At 44.1% G+C, this 22,592-nt stretch overlaps 1 protein-coding gene across 3 annotated transcripts in view; it reads right to left on the bottom strand.

The window, feature by feature from the left end:
* Positions 1-16,455, bottom strand: part of LOC114655431 (RNA-binding motif, single-stranded-interacting protein 1-like) — a 510,690-nt gene extending 494,235 nt beyond the window's left edge. The window contains exon 1 of one of the 3 annotated variants that reach the window (XM_028806410.2): positions 16,163-16,455. In XM_028806410.2, coding sequence (XP_028662243.1) covers positions 16,163-16,234 — 72 coding nt within the window. In that variant the 5' untranslated portion in view covers positions 16,235-16,455. The remainder of the gene's footprint in view (positions 1-16,162) is intronic. The other 2 variants (XM_051930584.1, XM_028806409.2) reach the window with 2 other exon arrangements.
* Positions 16,456-22,592: the final 6,137 nt, after the last annotated feature.

Below are 22,592 nucleotides of genomic sequence, written 5' to 3'. Positions count from 1 at the left end.
CCTGCAGTGGGCTGGCGCCCTGCCCGGGGTTTGTTTCCTGCCTTGCGCCCTGTGTTGGTTGGGATTGGCTCCAGCAGACCCCTGTCGGCGGTCGGCAGGTTGGATAATGGATGGATGGATGTGTGATGCCATCGTGTCAATATCGACCCTAAGGAATGTTTCCAGCGCCTTGTTGAATCAATGCCACAAAGAGTTACTGTAATTCTGAAGGCAAAAGGGGGTCCAAACCGGAACTAGTGTGGTGTACCTAATAAAGTGGCCATCGAGTGTATGTTGCATTAATGTGCGATATTTTATTCATTGCCATTTCTTTTCATGCAAGAGAGGATTTTGCTATATTGAGTACTCAATGTATCCAACATCTCATGGGAGTGGGTGAAGGTCATCAGGTGGCTGTCCCTGCAGCAGCTCACTTGACCAAGTGCTGGATTTAAAAGTTGGCTCTGATAACGTCCTACTTTTGTTGCTACAGGACAGTCATTCATCTTCGGCAAATCAGCTTTGAAGTCAGCTTCACAAAGCATAAAAAGGCCCCCAAAATCCCCTGTCTGAAGAAGAAACAAAATCCTTCCTTTGTCATTCACTGAAATGCGTGTAAAATCCTACAAGCGTGGAGGAAACTAATCTGTCATCGTTTAAATTCCTAAGGTAAGCAGATTTTTTATAACCGTTATTAAAGAATGTCAAATGGTGCACCTCGGAGCCTCCAGCCTCTGCTTTGTGATGTCACAGGTTGTCCTGAAAGCCGATTGGCCGAAGGTGAATCGAAGTTCTGGAATGACAGCTTTGATGTTACTCCATGAAGAGCAGAAGGGCCGACTAAGGGCAAGCGTGCCGCAGCGATCCGCATTACACAGAGGGTGCAGAGCTTTGTTGAAGCTTCTGTTTTGATGCTTTTCTTTTTGCTGGTCACCATCTGCACAACAGTAAGGTCAGCAGTCTCCACAGCTAAAGATGACCTTTTCCACTCGTTCCTTTAAAGGAGAGCGTCTGTTCTGTTGCATCATGTGCGTAGCATCCCAGTGGCCGAAGTCCGGTACACTTTGACCCTCCTTCGGTGCTCAAGCTGAATGGCTTGCCCAGCTCACCTTCTTGTATCTAAGAGTCCATTGCACTCATTTAAAAAAAAAATGAAGTTACCATCAAGTTCTATCCACACATCTTCTGAACCTGCTTATTCTGCTGTGATGACAGGGGCATCAGGGACCACCCTCAATTATCCAGTTTCAAGAAACCAGTCAACCTAACTTGCCATCTTCAGGATGTGAGAGACTCCTGGTGTGTCCGGGCACAATAAGGGCACCCGAATGTAACATACACCATGGGACTCATACCTGTGCCCCAAAAGCTGTGCCACCCTTACTTGAAGAAGTGAACTGCTTTCTTTACTTTGGTGGAACTAATGACATTATTGCTTTTATCCAAGGTGACTTACAACATTTGAGATACAACTGGCCACATTTCTTTTCTTTTTCCAGTTAGAGCACAGGCAGGTGAAGTGACCTTCTCGTGGTCACACAGAGTCAGTAGTGGGATTTGAACCCACAGCCTCAGGGACTGAAGGTTAAAGTCTTAATCACTATGTCATACTGCTCCAAAAATGAAATAAGGGATTACAGTGCATGACAGCCTCCAGTGTGACACTTTGCCAATCTCAAGGCTAAGCAGGGCACTGCAGGGTGCCAGTCCAAGAAATGGCTGTGGATGGCGGGCATTCACAAGCAGATTGCTCCCTACTGTTTGCTTTAGAAAAATCCCAGTTATCCTTAAGACCTACTTAGCAGGCACAGTAAAATGGCACCAGCAGGTAATCTGGGCCAAAGCCATCCATCGGCCACTTCTTGTCACCTGAGCCTGTCATATTTAAGCCAGGGTCCCTTCCCAGGTTTATGGTTATATTTCTTTTATTTAATTGTTAATTCTATTGTATATGCTTTATTTGTTATTTATCAATATTATTTTCCTAATTATGTATTTTGTATTCATTTATTTCCTATATTTACAATTATATTCTCTCATGTTCCTTGTATTTTGTGGGCGGTTGCCCAAGAGGCGGGGCCACGCTCACCTCAACGCTAAGGGACCGCCCCCACAAGGCAGGCTGTGAACTGTAGTCCCTTGCGGTTCATTTTAATGTGCTCTGGCAACGGCAGATTTGTGAGTTTGATGCTCTTTATGTTCTCTGCATTTACTAGTTTTGTCAGTTTTGTTGCTTTAATTTATTGGATTATACTTGGATTGAGTTTTTTTTTACTTATTTGCCCTAGGATTGTTTTTCAGGCAAGCCCTTTATTCCTCCTGTTTTGCTCTTTTGAGTTTTTTAACAATAATAATAATAATAATTCTTTACATTTTTATAGTGCTTTTCTCACTACTCAAAGCACTCTGCATCAGGCCCGGCCTTAGGCATAGGCGAAGTAGGCGACCGGCAAGGGCCCCGGCGTCCGGGGGGGCCCTGGATCGACGGCGGCCAGGCCCCCGGCCCGCCCCTCCCCTCGCAATGCATTCCAAAAGTTTCAAATATCCCAAAAAATAAAAAAGGACAAAAAAACTAAAAAAAGAAAAAATACAAAAAAACTAAGCTGGGCTTAGCTACATACTGCCACGTGGTGCCCAGTGGAAACAGTTCAAACTGGCTAAATTGTAGCAGCTAACTACTCCGGGCAAAAAAGGGACGCAGGGTGATGACCTCGTAACGTTACAAGAAAACGTCTCCTTGGTCTAACTTTCACGCATTTCGCAGAGCTTCCAGAAGGGCTCCGCCCCCCTCAGGGGGCCCCTGGACCCCCCTTTCGCCTAGGGCCCCATAATACCTAAGACCGGGCCTGTCTCCATGCAGGGAGGACCCAAGATATGAACCCACCATCTTCTTTTTGTGATATTTTCTATTTTTTTTCTTGTAAATAGTCCTTTTTGTCATGCCATTTACTAGCCTGGGGTTGACAGTTATCCTCTCTTTTCTTGGGTATTTTGACTATGCTTTGAGATAAGACTCACATTTTTGAGTATTTAGTTTCATATCTACATTTATGTAGCACTTTTCTGACCCACTCAAAGCACTTTACACAGGAAGTAGGGAGCCACATCAACCACCACCAATGTGCAACATCGACTTGGATGATGCGGCAGAAGCCATTTGGCACCAGTATACACTCACCACACATTAGCTGTTAAGCAGTGAGAGAGACAGTTCACCAATAAGGGGGACAGGGGAGCGACAAAGGCATGGTAAGGGAATTTAACCATGAAATCAGAGTAGATTCGACTGTCTTTCAAAGACACCCTGGGACATTTTATGACCACAGACAGTCAGGATTTTGGTTTTACGTCTCAATTTTTACAACATGGTGTCCCTGTCACTGCACTGGGGCTTTGTAAACACACCCAGACTACAGGGTACGTCCCCCCTGCTACCCTCACCAACACCTCTTTCCGCAGCAACTCAAGGTTTGCCTTGATGGTCTACCATCCTAGTAGTAGCTTCAGGTGGATTACGTGTTCTGAGGTGCAGATGGTATGGCCTGTCGAGCGGTCACTCAGGCTGTTGGAAGAGGTGCTTTCTCTGGGCAGGACGGAATGGATGTGGCCTTATTTTAGAAGCCTCACACCTTGATATTGTTGTGCTCTGGGAATCAGAAGCCTGCGGGCCTGCGAACATTTAAAATGGGCTCCCTCAATACATGTAAATACTTTTACTGCTTCGGTTGGCGCGGCTAGGGGGTTCGCAGGGACCCAGATACCTTTGCCCCCCCAAATGCAGACTCGTTCTGCACCACCATGGGGTGGGTGATGTTCCCCCACTTCCCCGGGCAGAGAAGGGGCCAGTCAGTGGCCCAGTATTTCTTAAACTCTGGGCTATGGTTTGCCACTTTTTGGGTCGCACAGGGTCGTGACGTGCTGTTGTGTTTAACAGTAGAGGGTCGCGTTCGGTTTGTAATGTGCCTTTCTTGCGATGGGTTGCTGTTGGTTGTTTAAGCAATCAACTATGACTGTTGGTGGCGATTCTCTTAGGGTAACAGCTTTGACTTTCGGTGGTGATTCTCCGAGGGGGACACCCCCCCCACCACCGATCTGACGGTCATCCAGGACCGGGTCTCAAAGACACTAAGGAAGGGCAAGATTGGGCCGCAAGAAAAAATAAGTTTAAGAAGCTCTGCTAGAGCCGATTTGTAGGTGCAAAGAGGACCCAACCCTGGACTGGATGCCGGCTATGCTCACTCTTGCCTGAATGTTCCGTTCAGATTTCTCGATGTGACTGAGCTGCAGCAGGCAACTGGCAATTCAAATTTAATTTAATACAAAGTCTCATTTAATCTACAATGTAGCACCTGATATTATCACTAAATGAAATTCTGTCATTCATGCATTTTGTGAATCCGTTTATTCCAATACAAGGTCGCAGGGGGACTAAATGAAGTGTTATTGTTCATTAGACGGGCGCGCTAGTGACAGCAGATGATAAGTGTAACTTGGACTTGTAATTCACCAATTCGATCATTTACTCGGAAAATGACTGTCCTTTATATTTATTAATTAATTACTGCAGTACTTGTACACACATTCAGCACAAGATGAATCTTTGCTTTAAACCTCATAGGAACACAAGTGGGAAGGAAGTGAGTTAAAAATAAAAGTCCCTGACATTTCAAAATAAGAGTTTCAAACCATTCAGATACAGCAGGGGAAATAAGCGTTCAGCACGTTGGCATTGTTCTCATTAAACATACTTCCAACGCAACTATGCACATGAAACTTATGCCAGACATTGGTATTAATTCAGTAGAAGAAATCGTAACATTCCAATCCATAATAAAGTTAAGTGGAACACAAAAAAAATAATATTAAACACACTATTGAACAGCCGACCTGGCTAGTCTTCCTACACGTTCTGTCATCTATAGACAAACAACAGGAGTTGTGAAGAGAAATCAAAATGAAAGCCAAGGTTAAAACAACAGCGCTGTGTGATCAGATCAAGGGTTAGACACGAGCGAGATCCATAAACATAAACCAAAATCAAATGCAAAGTAACACAGCCAAGGGTCCGTTAGAAAGTTGTAACAAAGTTGGACACGGAAGCTATTTGTAGTGTCATGCCGATGACCCAGAAGTTTATGAACCCCAAGGGGGAGGGTTAATCTTTGAAACTGAATGGCAACCAGTGCCAGTCGAAGCCCATTAGGAGGCCTAGCCAGGGTTGACAGACATCGTCCCTTATCGTCAGTTCATGCTTTTGTTTTTAGTCGATTAGATTACTGTAACGCACTCCTCTCAGGACCACCCAAAAAAGACATCAATCGGTGCAGAATGGAGCTGCCAGAATCTTAAGAAGGAAAAGAAAATCTGAGCACATCACCCCAGGCTTAGACTTGTTGCACTGGTTACCTGTGCCATTTAGAATTGACTTTAAAATACTGTTTATGGTTTACAAAGCCTTAAATAATCTCACTCCATCATCTTTCACCTTACAATCCAAATCGTAACCTTAGATCTTCAAATGAGGGTCTGCTTTATAAATCATAGAGCTAAACTTAAAAGAAGTGGTGAGGCGGCCTTCTGCTGTTATTCACCTAAAATCCGGTTTTCTGTGGTGGCCATCTGCGTCAACACCACCTGATCAGGGCAACTTGAAGTCCTTACATTGATGGATTAAAGGCCAGATGTCCACATGACCATCACGTCTATTCGTATCTCTAAGCTCTCGGTGTGATTCTGTTGTTATTTAAGGAAAATTAATTTTGTGTAATATATTAGTTTACAGTAATCCCTCGCTACTTCGCGGTTCACTTTTCGTGGATTCACGACTTCGCGGATTTTATATGTAAGCATATCTAAATACATAACGCGGATTTTTCGCTGCTTCACGGGTTTCTGCGGACAATGGGTCTGTTTACTTGCTTCCTCAGTTGGTTTGCCCAGTTGATTTCATACAAGAGATGCTATTGGCGGATGGCTGAGAAGCTACCCAATCAGAGCACGCAATTAAGTTCCTGTGTGCTGCTGATTGGCTCAGCGACGGAGTGCTGCATTAACCAGGAAGTCTCATCTCACTCATTCATCATTAACGTGCTAATGCTTCAGGGGCCGTGTCCAAGCACCAACAGAAGATGCAAATGATTGCAGAAAAGGTAAAAGTTTTGGATATGTTGAAGGAAGGGAACAGCTACACCGCTGCAGGACATCGATTCTCTTTATTTAAAAAGGAGGAAAAGCATATAAGATCTACGGCCGCAGTGTCCTTTAATCAGGGTGCAAAACGAGTTGCAAGTGGACGTGATAAGGCAGTAGTCTGGATGGAATCTGCTTTAGGAATCTTTGCAACAAGGTCGACGACGTCATGACAGCCTACAAGCTGCTACGTGTACTTCGCTATACAGTAAGTGTAAACTTATCTACCGATTTCATATTGCTTAGCAGTTGTCCCTGTTTTTAATAGAGTAAATGGTGGGTTGTAAACAATACAGGGAGGGTTTAAAAACGTCCAAATACACGTTAAATAATTAAATAAATATAGTGTCCCTACTTCGTGGAAATTCAGTTATCGCGGTCGGCCTTGGAACCTATCTCCCGCGATAAGTGAGGGATTACTGTATACCGTTTTATAGATTTGGCTAAAAAAATTGAAAAAAAAGAAAATATGATCGAAGGTTTTTCTTTATTCTAATAATGAATTTTGAACTGACATTTAATAAAATAGAAAATCAAATCATTTTTATTTTGGAAGTATCATACTTATTCCTATTCAACTCACAACAGAAAATGGGTTGTAAAAAGAAGTCGGGAGCACAAAATCTAAAAGAAAAAAAAAACCATACCGAAAGACATCGCGAGTACTCAAATACTTTGAAGCAGTGGATTTCAACCGAAAGTACACCAGTATGTTAGTGGAATCCTTTTGGACTGAAGAAGGGCGCCTACTTTCCCTTTCGCCACACCATGGCTCTAACCAAGACTTGCGCGACAAGACTGGCAATGGCAACAGTTACTGATGGATTTGTCACCCCCTAAATGTTCCTATAAGCACCATTGGGGTCCCTGTCTGTCATGGTCTCATGAAGGAGACGGTAGCTCCACTTGCTGTCACTCTTTCAGGTTGCACGGACGTCACCCGTTGCACTCGGGTCCCAATCCAGGTGGTTCGGCATGTGGTGGGTGCAGCAATGAGCTCTCAGTGCAGACTCCCAACAGATGGCCTTACCAGTCGTGACGCTGCCCACCCGACGTGATGCTTTTGTCTCTCCCACTGACTCGATTGTTCTATGTGGAGAGAACACGCACTTGCCTTTCCACTCGTGTTTAATGTGACCAGCTCTGCATGTGCTCCATCCCCGGCCCGCTCACGCAGTGTTAATGCAGCAGTTGGCAGACGTGTTTCGCTTTGGTTATCAATTCCCCGCCTGTGTCCAGACTGCCCTTCTTAGTCACATTTATGCGGTGATGTCACTTTTTCCACTCAGTGCTGATTTCGGCCCACAGTGGCTGCTGGTTGCTTTCCTAACCCTCCAGGCAGAATCCCCATGATGAGTAAAGAGGTGGCCATGTGTCTTGTTTGGAAAGAAAATGTGGTGCTAGGTGTTTGTTGACAGATTCCAGCCTGTGGTGGGTTTATGAAATGTTGTTTACGGCCCTCAGTAAAACGGAGTTAGACACCCCTGCCCTAAAGTGACTGCTGACTGTCAAAGCGATGGAATTTATTAATGACAGGATATTACTGGATCACTAATGGTAATGTGATGAACTGGAAATAACAGAAGGAACTTATTAATGAGGAATATTACAGGATTACCAACGATAATACGATGGGCTGACGTCCCGTCCACAGTGGGTTCAAGCCCTTAGAATGACGGCCCACTCTGAAAGACCCTCCAACAGAAAAAATGTCTTAATGGGGGATATTACAGGATCACTATGGGTGGGAGTCATGTCTAGAGTGGGTGTTGTACTTACAAATGATGGCCCACTCTTAAAGACCCTCCAATGGAAAAAACCAGAAAAAATGTTCTTAATGGAGGGTATTATTGGATCACTATGGGTGGGTGTCCAGTCCACAGTGGGTTTCAGCCTTAAGAATGAGGGCCCACTCTGAAAGACACTCCAACAGAAAAAAACGTTTTAATGGAGGATATCATTGGATCACTATGGATGGGAGTCATGTCTAGAGTGGGTGCTAGCCTTAAGGACAGCAGCCCACTCTAAAAGACCCTCCAATGGAAAAGGAATTGGACGTGAGCGTCAGTAGGCTTTGCACCCTAGGAATCAAGTTACCTGAACTATTATGTGGCATTTCAGTAATTACAGTATTGAGCACCTCTGATGCTGACCTTTCTGATCATAAAATAGGTCATAACGATAGCAACTGACGAGAAGAATTCACAATTAATTGCAGAATTACGGTATTTGAGGGTTCCTCTAGAACGCCTCTTTCTTTTGCCTGATTTTGTCATCTCATAACAGGCTTAACTTTCGAGTTTGGTATTTTTCCTTCCATTCATTTTAGCTCTCGAAAGTGTGACACACAGACAGACACGCACCCATCATCGAGATATCAATGTTTGCGGTGTCAGGGGACCCTAAAATGTCGAGATCACTTGAAAAGCGGAGATTGAAATATTTGATGAATCTAAAGCTTTAGCTCCTCCCCCATTGATGATAGGTTAGGGTGGGGGGAGGGCGCAAAGCAAAAAACAGAGAAAATGTCTTAATGGGGGAAATTACTGGATCACTATGGGTGGGTGTCCAGCCTTAAGAATGACTTACCCACTCTGAAAGAGCCTGCAACAGAGAAAATGGGATATCACTGATCCGTACGGACGGCTGTTCTTCCCGGGATTAGACAGGCAGCAGCCCCTACTTTCCCAGTTTGGTACTCGACGGAGGGGCTACAGTGTTAGCCCCAGTACATGTGGTATGGTAATGAGCTCTGTGGAGTGCCCATTATGAAAGGCACTTTATTCAAGCAAATGTAACTGAATAATCACAATGGGTGCCATAGCTGTCCTGCTTTATAAAACTGACATTTGTATTTTAGTCTTAGTGAGAAGGCACACACACATGAACATACATACACACACACACACACACGCACACACACACCCACACACGCACACACGCTCAAATGTCCTGTGATGGACTGGTGACCCGTCCAGTTCTGGGTTCTGCACGGACAGGATGTGTGGCTCCTCCTCAGGTTAAGTGGATTTAAAAGTGTCACGTTACATTAGACACACACACACACACACAAACACACACACCAGCCTGATTTGAACAGTAAATCTAAAACAAAAACCGGGAACTCACAAGAGAGGAGGAGGAGGAGGAGCAGAGAAGGGCCGCATGGCTCCACGGCTGACGTCCACTTAGTTAACTTTGATGAATGAACTGGCTAGGAGATGACAAGCAGACCTCGGTCCCCCTACCTGAGTGGCTCTTCAGCGGCTCGGGATGACAAAGTCTGTCTTTTTCCGGTGACCTTTGCAATCGTCTACCCTGAGATGCGCCTTCTCAAATGTAGAAATCGATTGCACTTGACTGCGTCCTGAAGTGATCCAATCTTTAAAGAGGCTCTCCTTTGCAGATGTTTATTAAATTGCTGTCCTTTAGTATGGCGGATGCACACCGCGGGTCTTCACCTCCGTGTCACCAGCCTCATAGGCCTGCAGTGAGGGAAGGACACGAGTGCCATAAGCAAGCTTTAAAGTTTATTTAAAAATCCTAGCAGACTGTCCGCCCCATGATGCTGAGCCGCCTCGACAGACACACTTGTTCCTTCCCGCACCAGGACTCTGTAACTCAAGAGCATCTTACTGCTGGCTTATCTTATCTTCCATGGTGGCTCATTCAGCTTTAGTGTGGTCTTCTGAGCGGGGAGTGGGGAGGTTTGAGTTAAACTTAAGGTGCAGTGTAATGTCGTGTGAGTACATTGGTATTGAAGGGAATGAAGACGAGTGGACTTCTTGAACACCTTCACTGGAGGACTTCTTGACACCTTATCTGGAGGGGGCTACATGGCCTTGACTGGGAGATGCTTGAACTCAAAGTGCAGATGTACAACAAAAGAAAAAAGCAGCGACACAATCCTCACTTTAATACGACCTTCAAATGCTGTCATCCACCTGAAAAGCTGAGACTGCACATGTGCACAACATACAAGAGTAACGGAGAACACTGCAGGGCCAACTGGTCCTCTCTCAACTGCAATGAAGACCATTTCACTCACAACAAGAAGCAATATTTTTTTATTGATTATTATATTAGAACAATCTAGAAGAGAACAGGCCATTCAGCCCAACAAAGCTCGCCAGTCCTATTCGCTTTTATTCTTCTAAAAAACATCAAGCCGAGTTTTGAATGTCCCTAACGTCTTACTGTCTACCGCACTACTTGGTAACTTATTCCATGTTTCTGTTGTTCTCTGTGTGAAGAAAAACTTCCTAATGTATGTGTGAAATTTACCCTTAACAAGTTTCCAACTGTGTCCCCGTGTTCTTGATGAACTCATTTTAAAGTCACAGTCTTGATCCACTGCACTAATTCCCTTTCATAATTTTAAACACGTCAATCATGTCACCTCTTAATCTTCTTTTGCTTAAATTGTAAAGGCTCAGCTCTTGTAATCTTTCCTCATAATTCATTCCCTGTAGCCCTGGAATCAGCCCAATTGCTCTTCTCTGGACCTTTTCTAGCACTGCTATGTCCTTTTTGTAGCCTGAAGACCAAAACTGCACACAGGACTCCAGATGAGGCCTCACCAGTGTATTATAAAGCTTGAGCAGAACCTCCTTGGACTTGTAACATTTTATACTGGAATATACTGCATTTTTTAAAAAATGCTTAAGACATTGAAGCTCATGGTGAGTATAAAAACATTCATTGGAATCAATGGAATTACTTTGGTAAGCTTGTTTTCTACACAACATCTGTGGGGTTGTGCCCACTGGCTCATACTGGGCATACATACCTACTGTGACAGACAGCCAGGGCAACTAACCTGCAGTCCTAGAGGGCAGTGCTACAGATCCCCCCAGGGCTCCATGGGAGTTGGAGTTTGTCACTACCCTGTTGGGTTCCATGGGGGCAACCAGGGGGAGCAGCAGAGCCCTACTACACCATACCTGGGAGTGCTTCCAGACCTCCCTAACACACCATCTGGAGTTCTCCCAGGTGCAGCATAGAAGGAGCCCCCTCACTTCATTCGGGCAGTCAGGAGGTAGAGGAAGGATGAAGCTTGCTGGAGGAGGATTGGAGGTGGAAAGACAAAGAGAAGGAGAGACAGAAGTGAAAGAAAGTGTTTTAATATTGTGACTGGTGCTTTTCTAATGTGCTAGCTGCTGAACTGGTGGGAAACGATTTGGGAAGTGTTTCCCACTCAATAAATGTGAGCTGGAGAGACCTATGCCTGGCATCTGTTTGTGTTGTGTTTGGGCAGTTGGTGCACCCCCTGGTGGCCACAGTACATAGACAAAGACATTTCAAACACCAGTAAACACACACGTAACCAGAGTCAAAACGTAAATCATAAAATGAAGTCACAAAGAACAGCCTGAATTTGTTAACCAAAAATATTTCAAAACAACAAAAGAATAAATGGTTTAAGGTTTGGGTTGAATTCAATCAAGGACAAGCAGGAAGTGCATAACACGACCTTTATACGCTTGACCCAGATTTGTTACGCACCACATACATCCGGCTGACCTTCCCTAGCAACAGCATAGCAACCATCCGCAAATACTCCACAAAATGGAGGCAACTGTAAGAAAAACAAAATCGTGCTGTTGGTGAACGCTACTTATTTTCAACATCGTTATAAACTTATCAAGTTCCAAAGGAGCTCTTGATCTGTAAAACCCCATAATCACAGTGTGTAAGTTATTTTTAGAAGTCAACGAGAATTTAAACAAAAATCAGAAGAAGACGCCTGCTCTCGAGATTCTCTTTTTTTCCTGATTCACACATAACGGCCATCCTCGTTCAGAACACATACTTCTGATGAGCCTTAAGCCCGTGACACATTAGGCGACTTTTCCAGTGACTTTCAGTTGGAGCCTTCATTTACATAATCTTAGGCACTCGGTGGCATCCACCTCTGAAGCCGATCACCTAATGTGACACGTCCAGCAGCTCCGTTCAGCTAGTCTGCGATTGGCTACAATAAAATCAAACAGGTCTGATTTACGCTTTAGTCGGGGAGGCGGGCTGTATGCGTCTGAGAGCTGACGGCCAATGAGAAAACAAAGAACACACGTGCTCTGAATTATTAATATCTATCTATCTATCTATCTATCTATCTATCTATCTATCTATCTATCTATCTATCTTGATATAGTGCCTTTCATATCTATCTATCTATCTATCTATCTATCTATCTATCTATCTATCTATCTATTTTGATATAGTGCCTTTCATAACTATCTATCTATCTATCTATCTATCTATCTATCTATCTATCTATCTTGATATAGTGCCTTTCATATCTATCTATCTATCTATCTATCTATCTATCTATCTATCTATCTATCTATCTATCTATCTATCTATCTATTTTGATATAGTGCCTTTCATATCTATCTATCTATCTATCTATCTATCTATCTATCTATCTATCTATCTATCTATCTATCTATCTATCTATCTATCTATTTTGATATAGTGCCTTTCATATCTATCTATCTATCTATCTATCTATCTATCTATCTATCTATCTATCTATCTATCTATCTATCTATCTATCTTGATATAGTGCCTTTCATATCTATCTATCTATCTATCTATCTATCTATCTATCTATCTATCTATCTATCTATCTATCTATCTATCTATCTATCTATCTATCTATCTATCTATTTTGATATAGTGCCTTTCATATCTATCTATCTATCTATCTATCTATCTATCTATCTATCTATCTATCTATCTATCTATCTATCTAGTGCCTTTAACCCCCCACCCCCCACTCTTAGAGAGGAGACACTGCATCATAACACTAAAAAAGTTGAGAAGCGCTGATCAAGGGATGAAACATGGTGGTAGGAGCGTCACGCTGTGGGATTGGGAGACTAATCAGGGATGAGGAAAAGCCAACCTGAGCAAAGCACAGAGATACCCTTAATGAAACCCTGCTCCAGGGGGCTGTGGGACTCACACTGGGCTGCAGGTTCACCTTCCAACAGGACAAGGACCCTAAGCCCAAAGCACAGAGAACACAGGAGTGGCCAAGGGTCAACTCTGTGAATGCTGTGGAGTGACCCAGCCGGAGCCCAGACTTGACCATCCCCACGAGACTCTCCACTGATGGTGTCCATCTAGCCCGGGCAGAGGTTCAGAGAATCTGCAGAGAGGAAAGACAGAATAATCGCCAGATCCAGGTGTGCAAAGCTTGCCGTGTCGAACCCAAGAAGATGGCAGGCTGGACCCTCGATCAAAGAAACTTCATCAAGTAAAGGGGTCTGAATGCTTGTGTCAATGGGCTGTCCCAGGTTATTTATTTTTAATTCATTTGCAAGAATACCTAAAATTCTTCGTTTGCATTCTCGTTCTGAAATATTGAGTGTGGTTTGATGGGGGGAAACAATAAATGTAAAACAATGTTAGTATAAGGCTGAAACATATTGTAACAAAATGTATAAAAAGTGAAGGGTCCGACGACTATGTGATATCATCTACTGCTCTGTACTTGTTATATTTTTATTTTACTATCATACTGTATTGAGGATAAGGGCGGCACGGTGGCGCAGTGGTAGCGCTGCTGCCTCGCAGTTAGGAGACCTGGGTTCGCTTCCCGGGTCTACCCTGCGTGGAGTTTGCATGTTCTCCCCGTGTCTACGTGGGTTTCCTCCCACAGTCCAAAGACATGCAGGTTAGGTGGATTGGCGATTCTAAATTGGCCCTAGTGTGTGTTTGTGTGTGTCCTGCGGTGGGTTGGCACCCTGCCCGGGATTGGTTCCTGCCTTGTGCCCTGTGTTGGCTGGGATTGGCTCCAGCAGACCCCCGTGACCCTGTGTTCGGATTCAGAGGGTTGGAAAATGGATGGATGTATTGAGGATTACTTGTGTTCTGTTCTGTGTATTTTATTGTATTTAGCCCCCTTTTTTTGACACCCACTGCACACCCAGCCTACCTGGAAAGGGGTCTCTCTCTGAACTGCCTTTCCTGAGGTTTCTTCCATTTTATTTTCCCTACTAGGGTTTTATTTGGGGGGGAGTTTTTCCTTGTCTTCTTAGAGAGTCAAGGCTGGTGGGCTGTTAAAGCCCACTTCTCGGTTATACAAAAATAAATTGTAAATTGCATTTCTGAAGGCACCACATCCTCTGTCTCTGCCTCATGCAGCATATCGGCACTTAAAGGCTGCATTTCCTTTTTCAGCTTTCGACATGGCAGTCAGTATCTTAGTTAGCACCTGCGCCCCTCAACAACTTAAAGACCCCCAAGTGAAACATCGGAGGTGTCTGGGGGGGTATGCACTGTGTTTGAAAAATGAAGGACTGTGCACCCCTAAAGGAGCCCTTCATTAAAATGTAATGCAGGTGTCAGCAGCGGACGTCTGGCTGGCACTTCAAATGCACCCCCCCCCCAGCGCCAAGTGCTCCCCAGGCCTATTAGTCTTGTCGATATGGACGAGGTTCTGGGTCCTAACGATCCATTAAAAAACATAACAATATGAAGTGGCGTGTTTTATTAAATGGGTCCTGTGACCAGGGGGCCATGGAGCTGGATGCTTGCAAGAATTCACGTCGGTCCCCAAGCCACCGCCGCCTCGCCACTTCACCTGCCTGTGCGTCCATGGTGCTCTCCTCATGTAATGAGTATCTCTTTGGCAGAGCTTGACTTGTTAAGGTCACCTTCCTTGTTAATAATTGGTTCAGAAGTTTGATCGATTCCCAGGCACCGCAGCATAGGCAGCATGAGAGCGGTGAGCCCCACGTGCTCAGTCACATAGACTGAAAGAGCCGAGCCCCAGCGGTCCGGACCCTCAGTGAAGTGGCTTTAGACACCTGCCAACCGCTGCAAGGCATTTTCCAAAAAGTGCGCTTCTCTAGTCGAGAACGTTCCTCTTCTGCAGGGTGACAGAGAAGTGGACAGCTATGGCCCTTAATTATCACATATTCACACTCGGTGACACATCACCCTTTTTGCCAGAAGTGCCAAACAACACAAAGTAGTATATTTTAAAGCAGCTTTGGCCACTCTATCAGATGTAAATGCACATCCATCTTTGTTAATTATCAAAATATCACACCCATTGTCATTATGGCTCCAAAGCAGAACCAGCCTGCCAACTTCACTGCGCCAAAACTTCACAGGCCTGAAGAGAAAACTCAACCTGCTTGTACATCCAGGACCCTCTTGTCATGTCATTTTGGCAGAGTCGGATGTGTTAAGATCTTTAATGCGCTGCCCTCCATTGCTTGTACATCTTACTCTTACCCCAAGAAGATATTTTCATAAATTGCGCATTTCCAGGCAAGTGGCTAAAAAGTCGTCACAATATGAGATGTGGATGAAGACCACTTAAAGGGGGGGGTCAGAGAGCACTAACTTTATCAGCTCAAGTGCATCTCCTAGAGATACAGAAAAGCACAGATAGCAGGTGGAGGCACCCAAGCCCCTCATTTTAGCCCTCAAACAAATGGCTACATAAGTAATATTTATTTTATGCTGGTTGAAAATTAACTTCTTGTTAGAGCAGAGGACAAAGAGAAGTACAATATAGGGACAGGAGGGAGAAGGTGGTCATTAACTTAACCTTGGGTTCTTATCTGCTGCGTTCCTGGTCCATTTACCTCACCAGACCTACTAGGTAAAGAAAAAAAAAGAAAGAAATCAAACTGACAAAATTGCACTGCCACCTGACCAATGTCAATGCCGAGGCACCCAAAGCAACGCAGGACACACTGCAAGTTCCCAAACTGCGACAATTTTGCCTCGCTATCCTCTCCACTTGCATTAGGTGACAGTCGGTGTGACATCCTCTGCTGACAGCCAAAGCTCCACCAGCCACCCCGATGCGCGTGCCCGAGCAACGCACGCTGTCATACTAACGGAAAGTAAACTGCAGCGCGCCTCCGAGCCAAAAGCCAAAGCCCGTTACCGTAACGTTGCCACCATGGCGCATTGCGAAGGCAGCGGCACGCATCCAGCAGGCATATTTTAGAAACTGCGGACGTACCTTGGCTTGCAGGTACTGGGGGTAGTAGAACGCGTACTGGGGGTACATCTGTTGTTGCCACACTTTGCCCATGAAGATGGAAATGGGAGCCCGCAGTGCAGCGGCTGCGACAACTTCAGCGCCGCTTCGCCTCTCTCTTCTTCGTTTGATTTCCGAATGCGACCTCACCCAAGAGCGGACTGCGGAACCCGGAGGGCACGCCAGGGCCGGCTCCTTCACGGCACAGCACGGCACTGCTGGCTGGTTGGCTCGCTCGCTCGGTCGGTCGGTCGTTCGGTCACGCGCGGCCACCAGCTCCCCCTCTGCAGCGTCTGTTCGGGACGCGCGTGCACATAACGTAGGAGCGCGCGCGTGCCAGGCTCCACTCGGCTGCCTTTGAACCTTTAAATGCGATCGATAAAAGCGGGTGTGGCAAACTGGACTCCAGTGCCAGCAGTTTGGGAACGGGGGCCGCCAGTCCCGAATCTTAATGGCGAGCACTGGGGCACAGTTCTTCGCTACTAGTCAATTTTCCTCTCAGTAGCACAAACGAAGTGACAGGAGGGGACACTTTGAGGGGGGGCTGAGCTACACGCATTCGTCCTATACCTTCGCTGCAACTCACTGCATGCGTCCATAGATTTTCTGAGGCAGCTTATACCATTGCAGGATCCTGGGAACCGCAGCTTGTTGTCAAAAGTAAGGCAGTAAGCATCTTGGACGAGAAACAGCTAGGGACACTGGCGGAGGCACACGTGCAGAGCCCATTGAGACACGTTATGAGACACGTTATTTGTCATTAGGCCGAGACTACGGGACTGGAGCCCACCGCCTCAGGGCTTGACGTCCAAAGCCTTAACCACTACGCCGCTCGGAAAAGCGACACGGAGCTGGGATTTGAACCCACGACTCTGAAGCTTTTGGGCAGATAGCTAGATAGATAGATATAAACGGCACAATATAATGGATAGATAGATAGATAGATAGATAGATAGATAGATAGATAGATAGATAGATAGATATGAATGGTGCTATATAAGGATAGATAGATGGACAGATAGATAGAGAAGGCACTATATAATAGATAGATAGATAGATAGATAGATAGATAGATAGATAGATAGATAGATAGATAGATAGATAGATAGATAGAAATAGCACAATATAATAGATAGATAGATAGATAGATAGATAGATAGATAGATAGATAGATAGATAGATAGATAGACAGAAATAGCACAATATAATAGATAGATAGATAGATAGATAGATAGATAGATAGATAGATAGATAGATAGATAGATAGATAGATAGATATGAATGGTGCTATATAAGGATAGATAGATGGACAGATAGATAGAGAAGGCACTATATAATAGATAGATAGATAGATAGATAGATAGATAGATAGATAGATAGAAATAGCACAATATAATAGATAGATAGATAGATAGATAGATAGATAGATAGATAGATAGATAGATAGATAGACAGAAATAGCACAATATAATAGATAGATAGATAGATAGATAGATAGATAGACAGATAGATAGATAGATAGATAGATAGATAGATAGATAGATAGATAGATATGAATGGTGCTATATAAGGATAGATAGATGGACAGATAGATAGAGAAGGCACTATATAATAGATAGATAGATAGATAGATAGATAGATAGATAGATAGATAGATAGATAGAAATAGCACAATATAATAGATAGATGGATAGATAGATAGATATTTAAAAAAAATACATAGATAGATAGATAGATAGATAGATAGATAGAAATAGCACAATATAATAGATAGATAGATAGATAGATAGATAGATAGATAGATAGATAGATAGATAGATATGAATGGCGCTATATAAGGATAGTTAGATAGACAGAACTTTGCATATACTGCAGATAAATATTCGTTATTCACATTGAACCAGTTTTTCCCTGTAGCCCGTTATGTACATTAATAAAACTATATCAATATTCCTAAGGCTCTCATTTTTTTGAAAGCCTCAATTCATATTTCCGCTGTAATATTTGTTTCATTTTGACTCCATGGGCTGCGTGCTATCAGGAAGCTGGTCAGGAAGCCCTGCCTTGTTCTCTTCATTTCCATTTGTTCTTATATGGTGCTTTTCCGTAAAGACAGACATGTCCATCCATTCTCTAATCCATTTGTGCAGGTCAGAGTCATGGGGAGCTGCTGCCGATTCCCAGCCACACTGGCAGTAAGGCAGGATGCAACACTGGATGGGATGCCACTAAAGCTTTGGCACAGATGTACCAATACAAAGCAGTAGCAGAGAGGTGCAGCCAGGAAATATTTACATGCATAGGCGCTCTAAGAGACAGAATAACAAAATACTTGCTATTAACTTCCACCCATTTTCCAAATCCACTTTATCCTGTGCAGAAGTGTGGGAGCCGGTGCCACACAGGGCACAAGTCACAAACAATCAGTGGAGAGGGCACTGGTCCGTCGAAGGGTGAACGCCGTCAAACACCCCCCCTCACACAGCCCCCCATGTCAGGCCAGTTTAGCATCGCTAACCCACCTAACCTGCATGTTGTCACTCGCGCCCGGGGAGAACACGCAAACTCCACATGAGGAGCACTTGGGATGAGACCCCCCCACCTCCTTGTTGTGAAGCAGGTGAGTTGTGCCCCCTAATAACATTTAAAATGTATTTAAAAAAATGTTAATAATCTCCACTCGTTTATCTTCCAAAGCTACTTTTTCAAAAATGATTAGAAAGCTCTTTTCTGTAAAGGAGTTTAAAGAACTGCACATTGAAGAATAACTGAAAATGGCTGAGAATAAAGAAAGCCCAGCTCGCTGTATCGACCCTAAGAATTTCCCTGCATATTTGTGTTATGATATAATTGTGTGTGTCTGTTTGTCTGCTATTCGCAGTCATTATTATTATTGTAAAACATTCTCTTGTTGTATCTTCAATGATTGCCTTTCATTTAAATGTATTCCTACTAATCGTTTCTATTATAATTGTCCCTCTGTGTCTTGATACGATGCTGTATCTCCGTTCCTTAGCACTGTATTGTTTTCTTGTGCCATTTCCAATCAGTCATCTCTCTTTTATTTTTGCTTCACAATAATTTCGACTCAGGTTATATGATTTCAGCCCACAGGCCATTGGCGTATATTTTTTAAATGATGTCTGTTTCTATTTTTTTTCTGATCCTCTTTGTTACGTGTTTAATTTAATTTAGAAAAAAAAAAAATTTTAACCATAACTTGAGAGGGTGTGGGTGTCTGCATTTATCCGGTAAGATTTAAAGAACGGGGGCTGCATTATAGCATGTGGTGGACGAGCACCCAGTGCTTGCTGGGGTGGTCTCCAGCCTCATCGGGACCCTGCACAGGATAAGCAGCTTTTTGAAATGGATGGCTGGCTTGCGTACCTGAGTAGCCGGCCCCCTTCTTCCTACGGCACATTCAAGATGGTGGGTGTCTTGATCATTAAATGCACACCTGAGCCTCCAGTGCCCAGCCAGCCAGCGATGGCAGAAGCAGAGCCAGAACATCGATGGATGGAGCAGATCTGAATTTTTCTGAAAGATCAAACACGGCAAACGCCTCGGGCAGACTTCAGAACAAGGCCCGCATTACAAAGAAGACGTGTTAAGGGGCACGAAGAACATCAGAGACGAACCAAACCCCGGCACCTGATGGGATTTGCGCAGAAGTGCTGAAAGACGAGGAAGATGTTGCTTAAGCAGATGTCTTTTGGCCTTTCCCACAGCAGAGGGGCTCTCTGCAGTGGGCTTTTACAATCCTGGTAGGGGGAACATAATGAAGCAGGGTGCGCATTTCATTTTAGAAGGGTGAGCCGTTTCCTCTCATTAACATGGATTTTAGAGATGGAGGGCTTTAGCCAAAGTGGTCTGTAATCATCCGAGATTGCCCAATTTAGCTAAACACGTGCGCTTCCTAAATTTATTCATCGACATTTTGTTTCAGTAATTGAAAAATCAACAAGCCTTGATCAATGCCATGAAAAATTCAAAGAAAGTCTCCTAGGCCAGAAGGGCGAGTTCTTTTCTTTGGATGAATTTTGAAGCCCACTGTTGTCTTTGCTATTGGTGTGACTGAATGGTGGGCCGCCGTAATGAATGAGTGGCTCTTCGTTTGTCTGTCCAGGATTTTAAATCACCTGTGGCTCGCAAACCGTTTGAAATATTGACATGAAATTTGGTTCATATATACTACGTGATGTCTACTGTCTGCTTTCGGGGTGATGATTGACCTCCAAGGTTATATTCCTTTTTTTATTTTTATTTTATTTTATTGTAGAATCAACTCTCGGCAGCGGCCATCAGAGCGGCCATACGTCTCATGTGTACGGGCGCCGTTCTCATCCCTAACACCTTTGCTTCACTTAAGTGCCAGCTTAAGTGAAAAATTAAAGAAAACGTACTAAGTAATTGCAACACAAACACTGGTTTAATCAGTTTTAATGCGAAAAGATGCCAACGAAAGAAGAGAAGAAGCAGGCAGCTAGGGTGGAGAAAAGAAGAGCTGCTCAGGAAGCAGGAAGCACATCAACCTCTGAGCAAATGAATGCTAAACGTACAGAGAAAGAAAGAGGATGAAAACTAGGAGTGCTCAAGGCACGGAGCTGTGCTAACTCTCTTTCTCTATCTTTGGCAGATCATCCACGGGAAATCTCGCCAGGTCCCGGCGCCAGTGATGACGTCACTTTCGGGATAAATAGACATCACTTCTGGTTCCGGTCCCAATGACGTCTCTTCCAGGCGCCATCTTTTCCTGTTATAGTCAGTTCTGTTGTGGACTCGACCCTGTGATCATCTCGACGCATTTAAACCCAATTTGCAGCCAAGGCACAATATACGGGTGGCTGCCCCAAACCTTTTTATGTCTGTGGTCTGCTTTTGGGACAGGGGGGTAAATACAACACACAACACACAGAACAGAACACAAGTAATCCTCATGACGACATAATAGTGCAATAGAAATATTACAAGTGCAGAGCAGAATTCAACAGTAGATGATATCACATAGTAGGATTTGGATTTGTTCAGAGTCCTGGAGACCTCGGCCCTCAAGCTGCCTCCCCCTATTGGCCGTTCCACAGCGGAGTCAGCGCTGGGCCAGCCAATCCGATGAAAGGACCCCTCTACCCGACGATTCCTCTGATCCTCCATCAGGGATGACAATTTGGCAGGTGGGCCGTAGCACCATGTGTCACATTTAAGTACTGAGAAGAGAAACAGAATAGGTGAGGGTTAGAAACAAATGATAACTATTATATTACTTATGTTTTAGTGTTTATGACTAACAACAGAGATGCAGTCTGTACAGTCCGGAAACACAGCAGGGACGTGCAGATTAACAAAAACTGGTAGCATCCACACAGTGCCTCGCAGTAATCTAATATTAGATAAAATAAGAGACCTGTGTCATGGGGGGGCAGAGCCGATCCCTGCAGCACAACATCATAAGAAACAAACAAACCTGTACAGTCCATCACAGGGCCCACCGACACACAAACCCACCCGCACTCCCACCCACAAAGGGCCAGTTAGTGTAACCTGCACATCTGTGGGGATGCAGGAGAAAACTGGAGAACCCAAAAAATAAAACAGATATAATAATAATAATAATAATAATAATAATACATTTTATTAATATAGCACCTTTCCCATCCTTAAGGTGCTTCACAGAGTCTCAGAAAGAAACAGCAGGTATGTGTAACACTGGATACAAATGGTTTTTGCATAGAACACTAAAACAGATAAATGCAGGATATACAAAGCATTAAACAGAATTATACACAATAAACCAGAGGAAATACTAAATTGAATACTTAAAAAAAAAGCCTGAACAAATAACATCATTTGTGACATCACACACACACACACACACACACATCATCCGGAGCATCTGGACAGAGGGGTTACCTGAAAGAGGGGCCAGAATGTCAGGTTAAGTTAAACGCCTTCCTGAACAGATGAGTTTCAAGTTGTTTTTGAAAAGCATGAATGGAGTCTGCTGATCTCAATCATCTCAGGAGGCCATTCCAAAGTCAGGACGCTATACAGCTGAAGGCCCTGTCGTCCACAGAGTGCAGATATAGTGTGGGTGAGAATCAGAGGACCTTAGTGGCCGAACAGGAGCAGAGTGATGGAGAAGATCACTGATGTAGCCTGGTGTGAGGCCATTTAAAGCTTTGTAGGTTATGAATAGAATTTTATACTCAATCCTGTAAGACACAGGGGGGCAGTGAAGGGTGTGATGTGCTCGCTGTTGTTGGTTTGTGTAAGGACTCTTGCAGCAGAGTTTTGAATCAACTGGAGCTGTGATATAAGATTAGAAGGGGCACCTGCCAGCAGCGAGTTACAATAAGATCTCAGCATTAGAAAAGGAGAGGAAAGAGCAAACATGTGATATGCTATTGAGGTGAAA

The sequence above is a fragment of the Erpetoichthys calabaricus genome, chromosome 8 (assembly GCF_900747795.2).
Source record: "Erpetoichthys calabaricus chromosome 8, fErpCal1.3, whole genome shotgun sequence".
Lineage (NCBI taxonomy): Eukaryota > Metazoa > Chordata > Cladistia > Polypteriformes > Polypteridae > Erpetoichthys > Erpetoichthys calabaricus.
This window is presented reverse-complemented; position numbering and strand designations above follow the sequence as displayed.